This window comes from Lynx canadensis, chromosome D3 (assembly GCF_007474595.2).
Source record: "Lynx canadensis isolate LIC74 chromosome D3, mLynCan4.pri.v2, whole genome shotgun sequence".
NCBI lineage: Eukaryota > Metazoa > Chordata > Mammalia > Carnivora > Felidae > Lynx > Lynx canadensis.
In genome coordinates, this window is record NC_044314.2 from 41,412,331 (window position 1) to 41,428,990 (window position 16,660).

The window sequence follows — 16,660 nt, forward strand, 5'->3', positions numbered from 1 at the left end:
AGCTTGCCACTGGAGACAGACCAGAGGCTAACATTTTTGGTAAGGCATTTTATAAAGGCGTTTCTCCTAATCTTACTTTGGTTCCGTTGGGTCATGAGATGCTCATGAACTGAGACAATCAAAAATGTCTCATATTGGGATTCCTGAAATCAAATCAAATGATCTGAGCTTAAGGTATTCCAAAAATAATTTGAGCCTGAACGTATGTATTACATGGAGCCCACTTACAATGAAAAAAGGGGTGACCTCTCGATCAACTATGGATGTTATATTAATTTCACCAGTTTTTTGGTTAATAATGAAGATTCCATAAGGTGGCTGATCAATTCCTACTCCAGAGATGCGGTATGTAACTTGCTGGTTTGCAGCACAATCTGAGTGAATCTGCAGAGAGAGCACAGGTGAAAATATTACAGAGAGCAAATAGAAAAGTGTTACGTTTGATAAACAACAGCCATCTTTCCCAAGAACTATTGAATGTGAGTACCTGTTTTCTTCTGGGAAATGCTGGAAATAGATATTTTTCTAGTTATAGCTATAGTATTTTCCATAATAACTGGCAGTGTAATAAAAGAAATTCAATTCCATTTCTACCAAATAAGAAAATAATAAAATATCACCTTAATAAATGCAGGACTATGCAGTCACCATTCATTCATTCATTCGTTCATTTATTCAACATTTACAATTGTCTGTGTTATTTTCAGGTTCTGTGCTAGCACTGGCTCTAGAGTAGGGAACTCCTTGCCCTCTCAAGGAGTTTAGCAATGTTTTCATCATATAACTTTGGTCTCCTGATTCAAAATGTTTTTTAAATGTAAAGTTTCAGAAGAGAATTTGAAGTAGATTTATGTAGGTAACAAGAGTTATCTGACGCTTTGTAGAAGTTCTTAATTCTGAAAATGGGGAGGATGTGATATCAAAAAAGTAAGGAGATCATCCCAAATAAATGACTTGTAGAAACTGGGATTCTTTCTTTGAAATAAAATATTATAGGATTCTATGCAACTCTAACTGGGGAGTCTGTATATCTATCTGAATGTGTGTATATTTGTATATGTGTTTATGTATGTATATATATTTTTGTCTGTGAATCTGTGTGTGGGGATGTATTTATGAGTGTGTGTGTGTGTGTGTCTTTGTACAAAGGAAGATATACAAGAGAATATGAAAGAGAGTACATTGTGAATTCTTACTTAAAAAGCCAAAAGTAGGTATTCAATTCTAATCAATCAAGGCAGAAAGAATACACATTGAAATAGTCCCTCTGAGTATGCTGAGTGTTAAATTCATTATTTAAATCACTATATTTTTGGGGGCGCATTGTGGCTCAGTCAGTTAAGTGACTGATTTTGGCTCAGGTCATGATCTCATGGTTCATGGGTTTAAACCCCACTTGGGGCTCTGTGCTGACAACTCAGAGCCTGGAGCCTGCTTCCGATTCTGTGTCTCCCTGTCTCTCTGCCCCACCCCTGCTCGTGCTCTGTCTCTCTCTGCCTCTCAAAATAAATAAAAAATGTTAAAAAAAAATTTAAATCACTTTATTTTTCTACCTAGAATTTGGGATAACATATGGTCACTTGTATTTATTTTACCAATGAGGTTAGTCAATGTTTGTTTACCCATGTGCCTAAATTTCTTAATTTATCCTTTTAGTGGTTCAGTTTTCATAATCTAAGTGACTATAATTCTGTTTTGTGTTATCACTTCTTGGTGATTTATATTCATAAAATATTTAAAAGGCATTTTCTTTTGAGCTTTAACCACCCCATCCATTCTGACTTTCGATTCTATGCTTTGGGGTGGATACTTACTTTGGCAATCGGGTTCCTCTTTGAATTGTCTTCACCTTCACGACAGGCTGCAGCGAACTTGATCCATTCACGTTTTTGCCTCCTGATTGAATGCCACTTGATGGTGCCATTTTTGGTGTTGTAATCTCTTACCTTGAATGGGCAGGATAAAGTAGTAGTATCTATTAACTTTTATTCAGAATTCTCATTCCGCTGAAGGTTTTGGAGGAGAGGGTATTGTAATGTCAGAGAGAATGTTTAATTGGGAAAAATTTTTGACAATCTATTAATTTTAGCATAACATTCATTTTACTTATACGGGTGAATTTTCTTTGGAAAATATGTTGTGATTCCCAAACAATTTTCTCAATTTTTAATTTGGAAAAAAATAGATTTGCTGTATATTACCTGGATTCGAAATTCACTGTTAACTTCCACCACCACCTATAAGAAAACAGTATAATCACAACAGTTAATTTTTAATTAAGTGCCTTATAATTCATGTTATCCAATCATTTAAAAAAATCAAACAAGTCTTGTGAGTCATTAGAATTATTTTATCATTCTGGATAGCAGATGGATCTTTCTTAACTCTCAGGTCTCGTGATGATACTGTGGATTCCTTTTCATTTTGTTTTTACTTTTCGGTTATGCTTTTCTTCTTTTTAATTTCTTTTATTTTTTAACCTCTTTTTCATTCTTCACCTACGCAGATACTCATTATCATATGAGCTAGGACATTGAACCCAGGAGGAGTGAGCGTTGGAAATTTAGGCTTTCTTAGTAAATCTTGTGCCTGAAAAGCTAGAGATACTCTAATGCTGTTCAGTGATATTCAACAGTAAGGTATGATACTTAAACTTTTGACTATAGTTTCAGGATCTGACTAGTCATAGATGGAATAGAAAAAAAAATGTTTTGGAGTGAAGAAAGGATATGAAACAAGAAGTATCTGAAAAGTTTCAGAATATTTGCTCCTTCACCTGCTAATCCTAAATGGGAGATTTTCGAGTGTTTTTTTTTTATTTATTTTTTATTTTTAAAAAAGTCTTTATTTATTTTTGGGAGAGACAGAGAGAGAGAGAGAGAGAGAGCATGAGCAGGGGAGGGGCAGAGAGAGAGGGAGACAGAGAATCTGAAGCGGGCTCCAGGCTCTGAGCTGTCAGCACAGAGCCCAACGTGGGGCTCGAACTCACAGACAGTGAGATCATGACCTGAGCCAAGGAAGCTTAACCGACTGAGCCACCCAGGTGCCCCTCCAGTGTTTTTGAAAGTCTTAAGATGGTATATTTGCTTTGAGATATGAGAATAAATAGGCCTACGATAAAAGCAAAGAATTTCTTTCCTCTGTAAAATGAGTTCCTGTTTGATGTTTCATGCTAACACTAAAAAAAAAAAAAAAAAAAAAAAAAAGAAGAAGAAGTGATATAAATGCATCCTCCCATAGCAAGAAGAAATTGCAGGCATTTGGGGACAAATTAGTGGGTAGCAGTTTCCATTAGTCTCTTCTTCAGATTTAAGCAATTTCCCTGTCCAACAAACAACTACTCAGGCAGAGCTCTGCCTCATTTTGGCTCTGGCCTCAATCGTTACATATGATTTGTAAGTGAAAGATCAGGATAATTTAAATTGCTTTTCTCTAAAACCCTAAAACATTTCTAAAAAGACAGACACTTATATATTAAGTTTAATATGTCAATATACTTAAGACATAGTAAAATACCTATCTAAAAACTTAGTGTATTTGAAGGCTAGTTGCATTTATTAAGTTTTAACTTGCACTTAGAGTCATTAAAGTTGGTGTAAACCCTTGTGTTTATTTCTCTCTAAATAAGAAATTTTCAACTTCTATTTCAATTTTTTCAGAATTGCAAAGTATGAAAATTATTATCACGATTAGATTTCATCTGTATCATTGATAAAAGAAATTATAGCTGTATTATAATATACTAATAATAGTATTTTTAAAATATAGTAAATTACTTTTTATAGTTTCAGTCTCACCAGTAGATAAAAATAAAATTTTGCTTTCTAAGTACCTGTTGTTAAAAATTACTATAAATGATACTTCAGGAAAATATGTATTTTTTGGTTAATAAGAGTAGTGTAAAGAGATAATTTTTTATAGGACTGATATATTCATTGTGTATTATTTTTAATGTTGATTATTACTATCACTGTTACAATTCACTGAATGGTGACTAATTACTAGACAACATATTTAGAGAAATCCATGCATTCAATCTTCAGAAATACATGTGGTCAGTACTATAATTTAATTATCTCTATTTTACAGATGAGGAAATTGAGTTTTGGACATTAATTTATGGCTAAATTCCCTCCACAACAATTCAGCGTAAATTTGTGCTTGAGGTGTGGGTTTTACAATAAAATATAAGATAGCCTGTTCCAACTAAATTACTAAATACAACATACTGCAAAGAATTGACGTTACAACTTTGAGAAGTCAAAACATTCTGATTTTAATCTAATCTCATATTAGCCTTATGATTAGGAATATTTATGTATAATAATAACACTAATAATAGTGATTCTGGGCAGAGAAAAGTAGATGGCCCAAATGGTTTGGACAAGTAACTGAAAAGTTAGTATAGAGTCCCTCGCGGGTGCAGAATTAAGATGATGTTACTTTTTGCTACCTGTGAACTCATGGGCACTCTTTTCTCTCTCATTTGTGGGTGTGGAATGGGGGTGTGGAGATGCCTTATTTGTCTATTTGCAAGCCGTTTCTTCATAGCTACAGAAGTGTGTAGGCATCTGTTATCTGTCTTGCACTTCCCTGACCACACTGCAGTGTCAGAGCCTACTGTTTGTTTTGGAGAACTATGCCAGATGACTAACAAACCTTCCAACTTTATGAAGCTGGGTCATTCTTTTTCCCATGAGAGGCAATTTAGGCAGAAGACCAAGTAGGTTTCACCATAGTGTCAGCCTCCCAATTGAATCAGTAATTAAAAAACTGCCAAGTCTGCTTAAAAATATGTTGTGTTGACATAGCCTTATTGTCTTTTGCTCAGTGTCTAGAATAAATGCTGAAACGAAGTCACTACTGGATGTTCAAAGGCAAAATAATGAGATAAAAAGAGCACTTGGTAGAGTCAGAAAGCTTTCAATGTACTTCCCAAATTCTCTAAGCCTTAGTTTTCTCATTTTTAAAATGACAGGGGTAGACTAAATTATATACAGTTACCTTTCCAGTTCTAACACTAAATCTCTGTGTGCAGTTGGAAAATATCAAAGTTTTTTGATCACGGAAAAGCCATGATAAAATTGTGGGTTTAAAAGATTACTCTGACCACAGGTGGTGGCAAGAGACAGGATTATAGGCCACAAGCAGTGGAGTGTTCCACATCAAATCAGGCCAGAGATGAGGAAGAGGGGAAGCCGAATAGGAGCAGTGGCAGTGGTAACGGACCAGAAAGATCAAGAGAGAGATTCCACACGGTTGAATTTGACAAGGTCTGAGAGTCAAGAGAAGGAAGAAGCTCAAATGATGGCCATTTAAAAAAAATTTTTTTTAACATTTATTTATTTTAAGAGACAGAGAGAGGCAGAGCATGAGCAGGGGAGGGGGAGAGAGAGAGATACAGAATCTGAAGCAGGCTCCAGGCTCTGAGCTGTTTGTTAGCACAGAGCCTGACACGGGGCTCGAACTCACAAACTGCAAGACCATGGCCTGAGCTGAAGTCGGACACTCAACTGACAGAGCCACCAGGCGCCGCCCCCACCCAAATGATGGCCATTTTAAACCAAGAGATGAGGGGCAAGGCAGTTGCAGAATTTATCAGGTTAGAATACATTGATTTTGAGATGCTAGAGAAATGGCCGGATGAAGGTGCTTAGCAATTTGATATACGTATCAGCACCATGAACAGTAGTTCAGGCCTCATACACAGATTTGAGGGACATCTGCTTGGGTAGGGCAGTTTAAATCATGGGAGAATTTGAAGACCCAAAGGAGGAAATACAACAAAGAAACAGCCTGTGGCTGAGCGTGAAACTAGGGGAATTCCTACATTGATGGAATAGGGAACAGTGACAGAAACAAGTGACAAAGGAAAAGAGAAGAGAAGTAGCCAAAGAAATGGGAAGAAAATATAATGCAGTGTCACAGATGTCAAAGGAAGAGAGAAATGAAGGAGAGATCGGATGTGAACAAGTGTCAGGTGGCATAAAAGACTTGAGCAAAGTGGATCCTGAGAATGCCTGTGACCTTCAGGAGAATCCTTCCGGCTGGATGGAACAGGTCCCTCCTGACTGAAAGGATTAGGGAATAAGATGGAGGGGAAGAGAACGTAAAGATGGCCACTTTCCTGGGTGATTTGTTTATAAAAGGAAACAAAAATGGTATCATAGAATTAGATGTGGTGTCCAAGGAAATATTCTGGGAGAGGGAGAAATGGATTTTTGAAGGTGAAGAAAATAGATTTTGATTTGAGAGAGAGGTTCAAAAATAAATTAGTTGGTAGAAGGGTAATGGAGAGAGCAGGAGGGAATAGGCAAAAAAAAGGGCTCTGAACACAGACGAAGGAAGAGACGAAGGAAGAGAAAAGATCAGAGATTAAAATCAATAGACTATGAGAGGAAGTTAAAGAAAATCGTCTGATTGATCTAGACCTTGTCCATACAGTAAGGATAAGGTGGTTTTCTGTCAGAGTACTTTGGATTCCTAAATAAATTGGAAATATGCGCTGTGGAGGCTTGCGATGGAAATTCACTTAGAAATGAATACATTTTTAGTTTTCTTCTTTTGATAGTGAGGTTTACATTTCTTTGCAAATAATAAAATGGTCTTGAAAGTATTAAGTGATTTCTACAAGGAAACCTCTCATATATAATAATTGGGAGGTTGTCTTCCACAGCCACTTGTTAGTCATTAAGTATGAACTGCTAATGTATTGGATAACTGTATATTACATCCCAAGGATGAACGTGAGACAAAGCTAAAATATAATAATTTGCTTCTTTCGAAAAACCTCCTCTTGTGTCTTTGTATTACTATCAGTTTGGAGTTGACAACACCTTGATAGGTTGATTTCTCTTATTTGTTCATTGGTTTATTTATTTATTTGACAAATTTGTATCGAATGTATATTATGGGGATCCAAGGCTGGATTAAGTCTTTTAAAGGGCATAAGCTCTAAAAATACGATAGTAAACTTTAGGTGAAATGTAAAGTAAATGTAATAAAACACCATAGAAATAAGTGTTGGGGGAATTCAACCTGATTGTTTCCATGTTTAATTTCTTGATTTTTTTGGAATGTGTAGGGAAAGAAAAATATCAATTATCCCACAAATGCCTTTGGATGCTCTTGCTTTGTGTAATTGAACGTCTGTTGAGCAATCTTGCATTATGGTGCAAGGGCACTATGAAGGATCCAAAAGTAAATCAGACACAGAATCTGCCCTCAAATAACTTACAGTCAGGTAGTTTTATGAGCAACAGGCAGCCATTAATTTGTGGAGATGTGGTTTTTCATTAGGCAAGTATAAAAGGCTGCACCCTATTCTCCTAGACCAATTGAGAATATAAATCAGCAGCCAATGGCACTTAAACTAATTCGACCTGCCTAAATCCATTAAAGGAATTTGCATAGCAAGCATAACCAACAAGAGTGGCCTGTCCCAGCACTCTGCAAGGGCGTTCCCTCACTGATGGAAGCATAATAAATAACTACAGTGATGAGCATACTTTCTGCCTTTTCGTTAGGCAATGCGTGTTTGGACATGGGAATACTCAGCACCAATGTCCTTGAAGAATGTAGAGTGGACAGAGTTATCAGAAACTAAGTACTCTGGGTATACACAAGAGTGTTTTTTTCTATATTCATAAGACTTATTAAATAGGTGGATCTTGTCCCTTGCGGGCCAAACCTTCAAATTTATTGAGACGGCATTCTCGGTGCTTCAGGTTCTTCTGTTACCTAAATCAGGCATGGCAAAATGTTTATCTTCTCTGGCAACTCAAACTAATTAAATGATGATAAATTTGTAGTCCCTGTTTTCTTTTTTTTTTTTTTCAACGTTTATTTATTTTTGGGACAGACAGAGACAGAGCATGAACGGGGGAGGGGCAGAGAGAGAGGGAGACACAGAATTGGAAGCAGGCTCCAGGCTCTGAGCCATCAGCCCAGAGCCTGACGCGGGGCTCGAACTCACGGACCGCAAGATCGTGACCTGGCTGAAGTCGGACGCTTAACCGACTGCGCCACCCAGGCGCCCCTGTAGTCCCTGTTTTCACAAAGGTACAAGAAGACTCTGATCCTAAATCCACAGTCAAGAACACTGTGTAAATGGAAATTATTTTCCTTAAATAGAATTTGTAAATCTTACTGAGCAGGTGAACAGAAATATTTCCATCTTCTATAAAATATTTTACTGATGTACAATTATCTATAATATATATCACTGTAAATCACTATATGCACAAGAAAGCATGAAGAATCCTCTCTTTTGCTTGTCTTCTGTTTGGTCTGTACTAGTTTGTTAATCCTTCTCTTGCTTTATGCATCAGTGAACACAATTACGGGAATTGAAGATGTCCAGTTCAAATAAGTTGATGAACTATGTAATAAAATATGTATTGTTTTCTGTGTATTTTAGCCTGTGCTGAGAAATACTCTGAAAAACTCCTGCTTATATTCCAAATGATTTCAGCTAAGTTCAAATTGTGGAGCAGGGTTATCAGGTGGTCAGAGGTTTTCTTTTGAAAGGAAATAGTAACCATGGAAAGAGCAGCAGCCAGGCTGTTATTATAAGCTGTGCAAATTGGGTTATTCTTGGTAATTGATAAAGATAGGCTTACTTGTTCTTTGAGTGTGAGTTGCAGAAGTTTTGCCTCTATAGAATTTGACACCTTGAGATTTGTATTGATTTGTGTTGACTAATTGAATCTGGCAAAGTTGCAAGTAATTTTCAGAAATCATTAGAACTATAGAAAGTCTACTGGTTCTATTTTACTTTCCTACAGTGGCTCTGCCATACATTTTCTTATTGTCACAACCATTCACAGAGATCTCTTGTGTTTGGTACATAGGCAACATTGTTCTCTAGCCTAGAATATATTCCATATGCCTCCCCCCCCCCCCCCCCCCAACAATGCACTAACTTCATGGAAAAAGAAAAGAAAGAACAATAAATGAGGGGTCAATAGCATTTCTTTGGCTTGCAGAATGTTAACAGGTATAAGCCATTGCCTGTCTAGGCGGCTTGTCTAAATAATGGAATAGTGGTGTGGCAGTCTTGCTTGTTGTAAGAGCAGATTCATCAGCTTTCTTCTCCCTGATGTAACCCACTAATCTGAACAAGGTCTAAAACGTTCAGGTATATTAAACAGACTATGCAAAATACACATAAACAGATGGTTGCTCAGCTCACAAATGGATTTGCATTAAATATATTGCCTGTTTAAACGTCTTAAAGATTTTGGGGCACCTAGGTGGCTCAGTCGGTTAAGCGTCCAACTTCGGCTTGGGTCACGATCTCTGTTTGTGAGTTCGAGTCCTGCATTGCGCTTTGTACTGACAGCTCAGAGCCTGGAGCCTGCTTTGGATTCTGTCTCCCTCTCTCTCTGCCCCTCCCCCACTCATAGTCTGTCTCTCTCAAAAATAAATAAACATTAAAAAATGTCTTAAAGCTTTTTAAAATTGCCTAAGTATGCTCTCTACTGTAGATTTTTACTTATTCTAGACTTTGAGTGGAGAAGAATAAAGACCTCACATAGATTTTTTTCCTTTCTTTTTTTTTTTTCTTTTTTTTTTTCCGGTGAGAGCATACATTCATAGTGAGGCTAGCCATAAGCTAAGTAGAAGAATTTGCTATCAAGTAGTTAATTTTCAGGGGAAAAAAAAAGTATTTTGTAGCAGAAATAGATTGTATAACTACAAAGGATATTTATCCAGATCATCTGGTAAAATCTGCAGTAAGAATAAATTATGATTTTTCAAACCCTAGAAAGCAAAATGTTTTGCCAGAAAAGTTACAAAAACAGGAAAAAGAAATGTTTTAATTCATTATGCAGTAAGTTCTTTGAGAAATACGTCTCATAAGACAAATGAGAAATTTGTGACTGATTCCAAGGTAAAATATAGCAACAAACAAACAATCCACAAAGAAAAAAACAAAACTATCCAAATTCAGAAAATAAAGCACAAATGTCCAGAAACGTCTCTACAAAGAAGAAAGGTCAATGAGGATACATGATTTTGATAAAATGATACATTTTACTGAAGAATGACTAATTAGAGAATGACTGTTTAAAGGAGTTTCATAGGATGTAATTAATTAGAAATAATCATAAAAATAAAGAAATAAGGTATATTATGCATTAAATGAAAGCACATAAGCATCTGAATAAACTAATCAAATTAAACTGTAATAGGCCTTAATGGATCAGATTTAAATGAAATTAAAAATAAAAATATTTGAGGGGCGCCTGAGTGGCTCAGCCGGTTAAGCATACAACTTCGGCTCAGGTTATGATCTCAGAGTTCATGAGTTTGAGCCCCACATTGGGCTCTGTGCTGATAGCTCAGAGCCTGGAGCCTGTTTCGGATTCTGTGCCTCCCTCTCTCTCTCTGCCCCTCCCCCACTCACGCTGTCTCTCAAAAATGAATAGTCACCAGCAAAAATTTAAAAATAAACAAAAAATAAAAACATTTGATTACTCGGCAATACACAGATGCTCCTATACAAGTGCTCATTAATCCTTACTCACCCCAAATTATATTAACTGATCCTAAAGATCTATTAAAAATTCCATGGAATAGGGCTAGTCTTCGAAGGGCAGCTTGGAACTAAAGCTACCAGCTTATTGATGCTTATTCGTAACAAATCCACTGCTATGACCGTTTTTACTTAATAAACTGAATTCAGACCAACCGGCATGTTTGAATCAAAGGTCTGACTTGTTATTGTAGAAACCCAACAATCCAGTTCAAAACTTAAGCAAGTAGAAACAAATATGACCCACAGGACTATATGCTGCCAAATTGGAGGGTGATTTGCCTGGCACTTGCCTCTTTGGATAACATTAACCTTCCTGTGAGAAAGACTCTGATTTTAAAATTCCCAACAGAAGTGAAATTGGATGCAGCAACTCAGTGTTATCTTTATTATCTCTAAAAAGAGAAAATTAATGATGTGTAAGGGAGACGGTGATAAAACATCTCATTACATTTGTCTGACCATCAAACACAACTTTCATATCACAGTCATTGCTGATTTTCCAGTAGTAAGAACCAGTATCATAATAATTATACTCACTCCTTAATTATAGCTATTCCTTCACTTATTATATCATCTACAAATCTCCCATATTGTCATGGTTTTTGACATTAAAAAATGTTTTAAATAAATCATAGCTTAGCAGTGTGGGGCTTTTGATATTAGTGATATGAATCCCAAACATATCTGGAACCAATGAGACAGTTTGGATTGTGAGGCCAGTCGCAAATTGCTATGCTTTTTAATTTATATGTATCCTATTTTTATAGTGAATTTGCCAGCAGAGTTACCCAAAGAATGGAAAAATGTTTAGGGTAAAAATCAGGACACACCTGTGATACTAGCTTAAGAGCCCCCCTGCAAAAAGGAATTTGAACAACCAAATGCTATCAAGCAGCGATGAGACTTCCCCAAATTCAGTATTTTCCCGGCATGACTTAGCACTGACTTCAGTATCAGAGATGTGATAGGGTGAGTTGACACTGATGCATTAATATGCTCGAGTCTTCAATTAAGGAGAGAAACACTATTTAAACATCTAGTTCATAAAATCACCTTGTCATTAACATAAACTTTTAATGGGTTTAGGTTAGAAATAACACTAAATAACACTTTCTAAAAAAAGTTCTCACTTGTTCACAATGAGCATGATTATGAGGTTTTTTTTTAACAGAATCCACTTACCAGAAAAATGAACAGCACTGCAGCTGTTCTAACAAAGTGCCAGTCCATTGCAGCTGGGTTCTCTTACATCCAAGACCGAGGGAGTTTTGTTTGTTCTTCTCTGTTCTTTTTCTTTCCCCCACTCAGCTGCTGTCTGATTAAAATAATTTCTCAGTAGATGTTCTTACATGCAGGCTTTGAGGTGTTTCTGCCTTCTCTGGGAGAAGAACTGAAGGTACGTATAACCAGTCTAGATCCCCACCCTAAAAACTTGGGCTGGTCTCACTGAAATGCTTGACAAGATCATCATTGCTCCCAGGTAAAAGCTTAGGGACACACCCTTCTTCCAGTTGAAAGGCAACTCTCTGTGGGGCTGGAAGATTCACTTCTTTAATGAAGGTTTTCAGTGTCAAGCATCTAAAATGATCAGACGTATGGAGAGTTATACACTTGATAGGAGCTTTCCCTGTGCTTTATTTATAAGCTGTTTAAGCTTCTCTCTTAAACAGGCAAGTGTAGTCTGGATGCTGATATTATTCAAAAAGGATTATCTGGTTCAGACTAATAATAGTAAGAACCTTCAGGTCAGAGTCAAAAATCATAAACTTTCCATTTCAGTGGATGTTAGAAAATATTGTCATTTTTTTAAGTTATTGTAAAAGAAACAGAAAATTTGCTGATGTTAAGAGTGAGGATTTTTTTAAAAAGTGTTAATCCAAACAAGCAAAACTATGATACTTACTGTTATAAGGTCCTCTGCATATGTCACAGTTCCCTTTAAGCAGACAGCTGGAGTCCAGGAAGCCTCTCTTTTCTCTCTAACCGAGTGTCTTCTCTCCTCAAGTACTTTTCCCTTTTTAAGGTTCTGCCCTTATCAAATGTAGCAAAACAAAATTTAAAATATCTCTAAGCCAGATTAAATGTAAAAACCAAGACCACCAATTAAAATCTTGTCAGTAGTTTTACAAATGAAGATCACTGCCTGAAATGCTAATGAAAATCCAGAGAGAGCTGCTCTGCAGGTGAGGTGGGTGAAAAGTCAATGACGAGTCCCAAGCACAGAGCCAAGAATCTGGATAGTGAGCCAATTAGAACATGGGGAATACACTGAAGAAATGGCTGCCCACACATGCAAATGGGAGACTGAAGGCAGCCCTGGAATTTATGAAAATAGTGACTCTCACAGGGCAACACTGAAAGTGTTCTTGGGTTATGCTCTCTTCACCTGGTAGTGTATAGCATACACATCGTGAGTGGTGGGAAATCTTGAAATGGCAGTGTGGAACAAAAGATCCAGCTGAGAAGATGTTGATTATGGTCAAAAAGACACAAAGCATATCTCAGAAAGAGAGGATATCTCTGAGGGTCCGAGGCTCTACCAAATGCAGTCATTTCACTACAGATGTGTGGCAAAGAAGGTCCCTCATTGGTGGTTTGAAATTTCATGCCATTCCTCATGGAGGTTAGAGAGAAGGAAACGCAATGCCTGTATGTAGTTTCAGTGAATAAGAATGCTAATGATAAGAATTGATCGTTATGAATAAATGAAATAAGAGGAATAGTCTCAGGCCAAATTTCTCTTAGGGGAGTAAGATAGAATGTGAGTGTTGACCTATGACTTAGTCTGAGCAAGATATTAGTAGTAGGACTGTATGACTGTGAATGACTGAAAACTCGCTGAGCACCAGAGATGAGAGGATCTTCTCTTTCACCTTTTCGGTGGCAAGTGAATGTTCTATCCACCTTGAATTTTGGGCATGGTGCTAGGCTATGCACAGGCCCTCTTCATCCATTGAATGCCCTTTCCCCAGGCCCAACCCTGGCTCCACCCCTAACTCAAAGCCCTACTCCCAGAGTCCCAGGCACCTAGAGCCTTTGTCGGCAGCGATCTCTCCAGCAGCTCTCTGGAGAGGAGGTGTGACAGAACCTTAATGTTGCAGAGCAGTGGCTATCCTGACTGTCCCATGAGAACTAGTAACATTAAGCACAAGTAGGAAAGGGAGTTTATGAATCATCATTCCTCCTTCTTCACTTCACATTCCTGCCTTTTCCTCTTTCCTACTATCTTCATCTCCTTAGAACGGTGTTGTCTAATAGAACTTTCTGAAACGTGGAAGGGAGTGTTCTCTATCTGTGCTATCCAGTGCAGTAGTCACTAACCATCTGTGGCTACTGAGCATTTGAGATGTAGCTAATATGACTGAATTTTTAACTTCATTTAATAGCTAATTTAAGTTTAAATAACCACATGTGGCCAGTGGTTAACATATTGCACAGTGTAGAGAGGTGAGAGCATCATTGCTTTTATTATCTTCTGTCTCGTCCTAAGCCTTAATGCTTGTTCTTTAGAAATTTAACTCCCTTTAATTAAATCTGCTATATTCCTTTTCTCATATGGGAGACTTCTAGCTTTCTGAGTTTCCATTTAATGCCTTTTGCTTCCCTTTCCTTTATGAACTCTTGTTATGTGAGTTTACCCAGTCCCTTTTCCTCCTTAGTGATCCTATTTCTTGATGACAATGAGTTAAGATACTCTAAAACACAGTCAACACAAACCCCTCCCATTTCTATATTCACATTTTCTCAATTATTTCTTCCAGCCACTTTATCTGTGATTTCATATCACACTGTCACATAACATTGCTACACAAGTTGGTTTCTGGTCTCACCAGACCCTGTTTCTATCTGAATATTGGTTAGTGTGGGAGTTACCACATATATACCAACAGTTCTTGTTTCTAGAAATTTTACGAAATTTGGGGTAATTTCTGTATTTGGAATTTCCCTGAGAAGCTGACAGATTTTTCTGACAGGGATCAAAGTTCTCCTGGGAAGGGATTTTCCTCTCTCTCATGAGGCACTGCAAACTCTAGAATGTCTTCTTAAGTGCCTACTTTGTCTATTTGTTCACAGTTTGAGATACTGTAATACCTTCTTGAAAGACAAAATAATCAGCATCTTTCACTAAAGGTGATGGATTCTATGAATCTAGAATGTCTTAAGCCTAATTAAAGTAACTGACCATTCTATCCCCATTCATATACATAATACCCATAGCATGGATTCATATATTTCAGAGAAACCCTATGAAATATGCTTTGATGTCATATGTGGAACTCTGCTTTCATATATGTGTCAAATTACCCTAATCAGCTCCACAAATTGTTTAAAAAAATAAGGGAAATAAAATAAATCTTAAAAATAGAGAAATTGAGGTAACTATATTAAGGATACTATAAAAAAATGTTTGTATTTGTCTCTATATTAATGTTCCTTTGAGATGTATTGATTTCAGATCTTGTTCACATTTTTTAAAATCACAGTATTTCTCAGTAAGTCACACGAAAGTCTGGGGGGATGGAGGCTGCTATTATTTTTTTTAAAGCTATTTATTTTTAAGAGAAAAAGCGTGCAACAGAGAAAGAGGAAGACATAGAATCCCAAGCAGGCTCAGCACTGTCAGCACAGAGCCTGACGTGGGGCTTGAACCCACGAACTGTGAGATCATGCCCTGAGCTGAAACCAAGAGTCGGATGCTTAACTGACTGAGCCACCCAGGTGCCCTTGGAGGCTGCTGTTTAGATTAAAAGATACTTTTCTTTTAATATGTAACAACCAAATATAATGTCTGACCCTTCATTAGATCCCTGATTTGAACAAAACAGCTATAGAAATAACTTTGGAGATATTTGGCAAAATTTAAATATAGACAGGGAATTATTATACATTTTATTAGGCTATGTAGTAATATGTCTTTATTTTTTTTTTTTTAATTTTTTTTTCAACGTTTATTTATTTTTGGGACAGAGAGAGACAGAGCATGAACGGGGGAGGGGCAGAGAGAGAGGGAGACACAGAATCGGAAACAGGCTCCAGGCTCCGAGCCATCAGCCCAGAGCCCGACGCGGGGCTCGAACTCACGGACCGCGAGATCGTGACCTGGCTGAAGTCGGACCCTTAACCGACTGCGCCACCCAGGCGCCCCAATATGTCTTTATTTTTAAAGACACTGCTAAATTATGCATGGGCAAAACTGGTGACAAAAATTTTCCTTATGGTACAGGTGCCTAGGTGGCACATTCGGTTAAGTGTCTAACCCTGGATTTCGCCTCAGGTCATGATCTCATGGTTCGTGAGTTCCAGCCCCGAGTTGGGCTCCACGCTATCAGTGCAGAGCCTGCTTGGGATTTTCTCTCCCTCTCTCTCTGCCCCTCCACAGCTTGTGCACTCTCTCTCTCTCGCACACAAAATGAATACATAAACTTAAAAAGAAAAGAAATTTTCCTTACGGTAATTTAGCAATAACATAGGGTGAATGTGGCAAAATGTTAATTGTTAAATCTAAATAATAGTATATGGTTTTCTCTTTGATTTTCTGTATATTTGAAAATTTTCATAGTGACATTAAAATAATGGTTTGAAGTAGGTGTTGACAAATTATAGCCATGGGCCAAATTGGTCCCACTGCCTTTTTTCTTATTTTATTGAAAAAAATTGCTTACTTGCTTATGTATTGTCTGTGGTTACTTTTCCTCTGTTGCAGCAGAATTGAGTAGTTAGGACAGAGTGGCCTGCAAACCCTAAAATAACTACTTATCTGGCTTTTTACACAAGTTTTCTGACCCCTGCACTAGGTGAACAGATTATAATTTGTAATACAAAATATGACTCATTAGTAAATTAGTTGTCTTAGGAGAATCCACAAAGTTGATTCAAAGTGCATGAGCAGAAATCCTGACTGGAAGTAACCACCAACGTTAATGCAGTTAATCACCAAGGAAAAGATACATCTTTATAATAGAAATATATTTTTAGTTTTATGTTTTCAGAAAGACTGTTTAATTGCCTAGAATAATCTATGGCCCAACTCTTCCGCCTTTCTTTTAAACCAGATTTAAGGAAAATCTTAATTTTATTTTTTTCTAGTCAATTCTAGAATAAGAATTTGATAGCATC

At 37.1% G+C, this 16,660-nt stretch overlaps 2 protein-coding genes across 5 annotated transcripts in view; one reads left to right on the forward strand and one right to left on the reverse strand.

Moving 5' to 3' along the window:
* Positions 1-11,773, reverse strand: part of DSG1 (desmoglein 1) — a 34,620-nt gene extending 22,847 nt beyond the window's left edge. Inside the window, 4 exon segments of the mRNA XM_030336564.1 lie at positions 229-384; positions 1,815-1,946; positions 2,202-2,237; positions 11,726-11,773. Coding sequence (XP_030192424.1) covers positions 229-384; positions 1,815-1,946; positions 2,202-2,237; positions 11,726-11,773 — 372 coding nt within the window.
* DSC1 (desmocollin 1) overlaps positions 1-16,660 on the forward strand; it is a 360,764-nt gene that overhangs the window by 168,531 nt on the left and 175,573 nt on the right. The window lies entirely within an intron of this gene.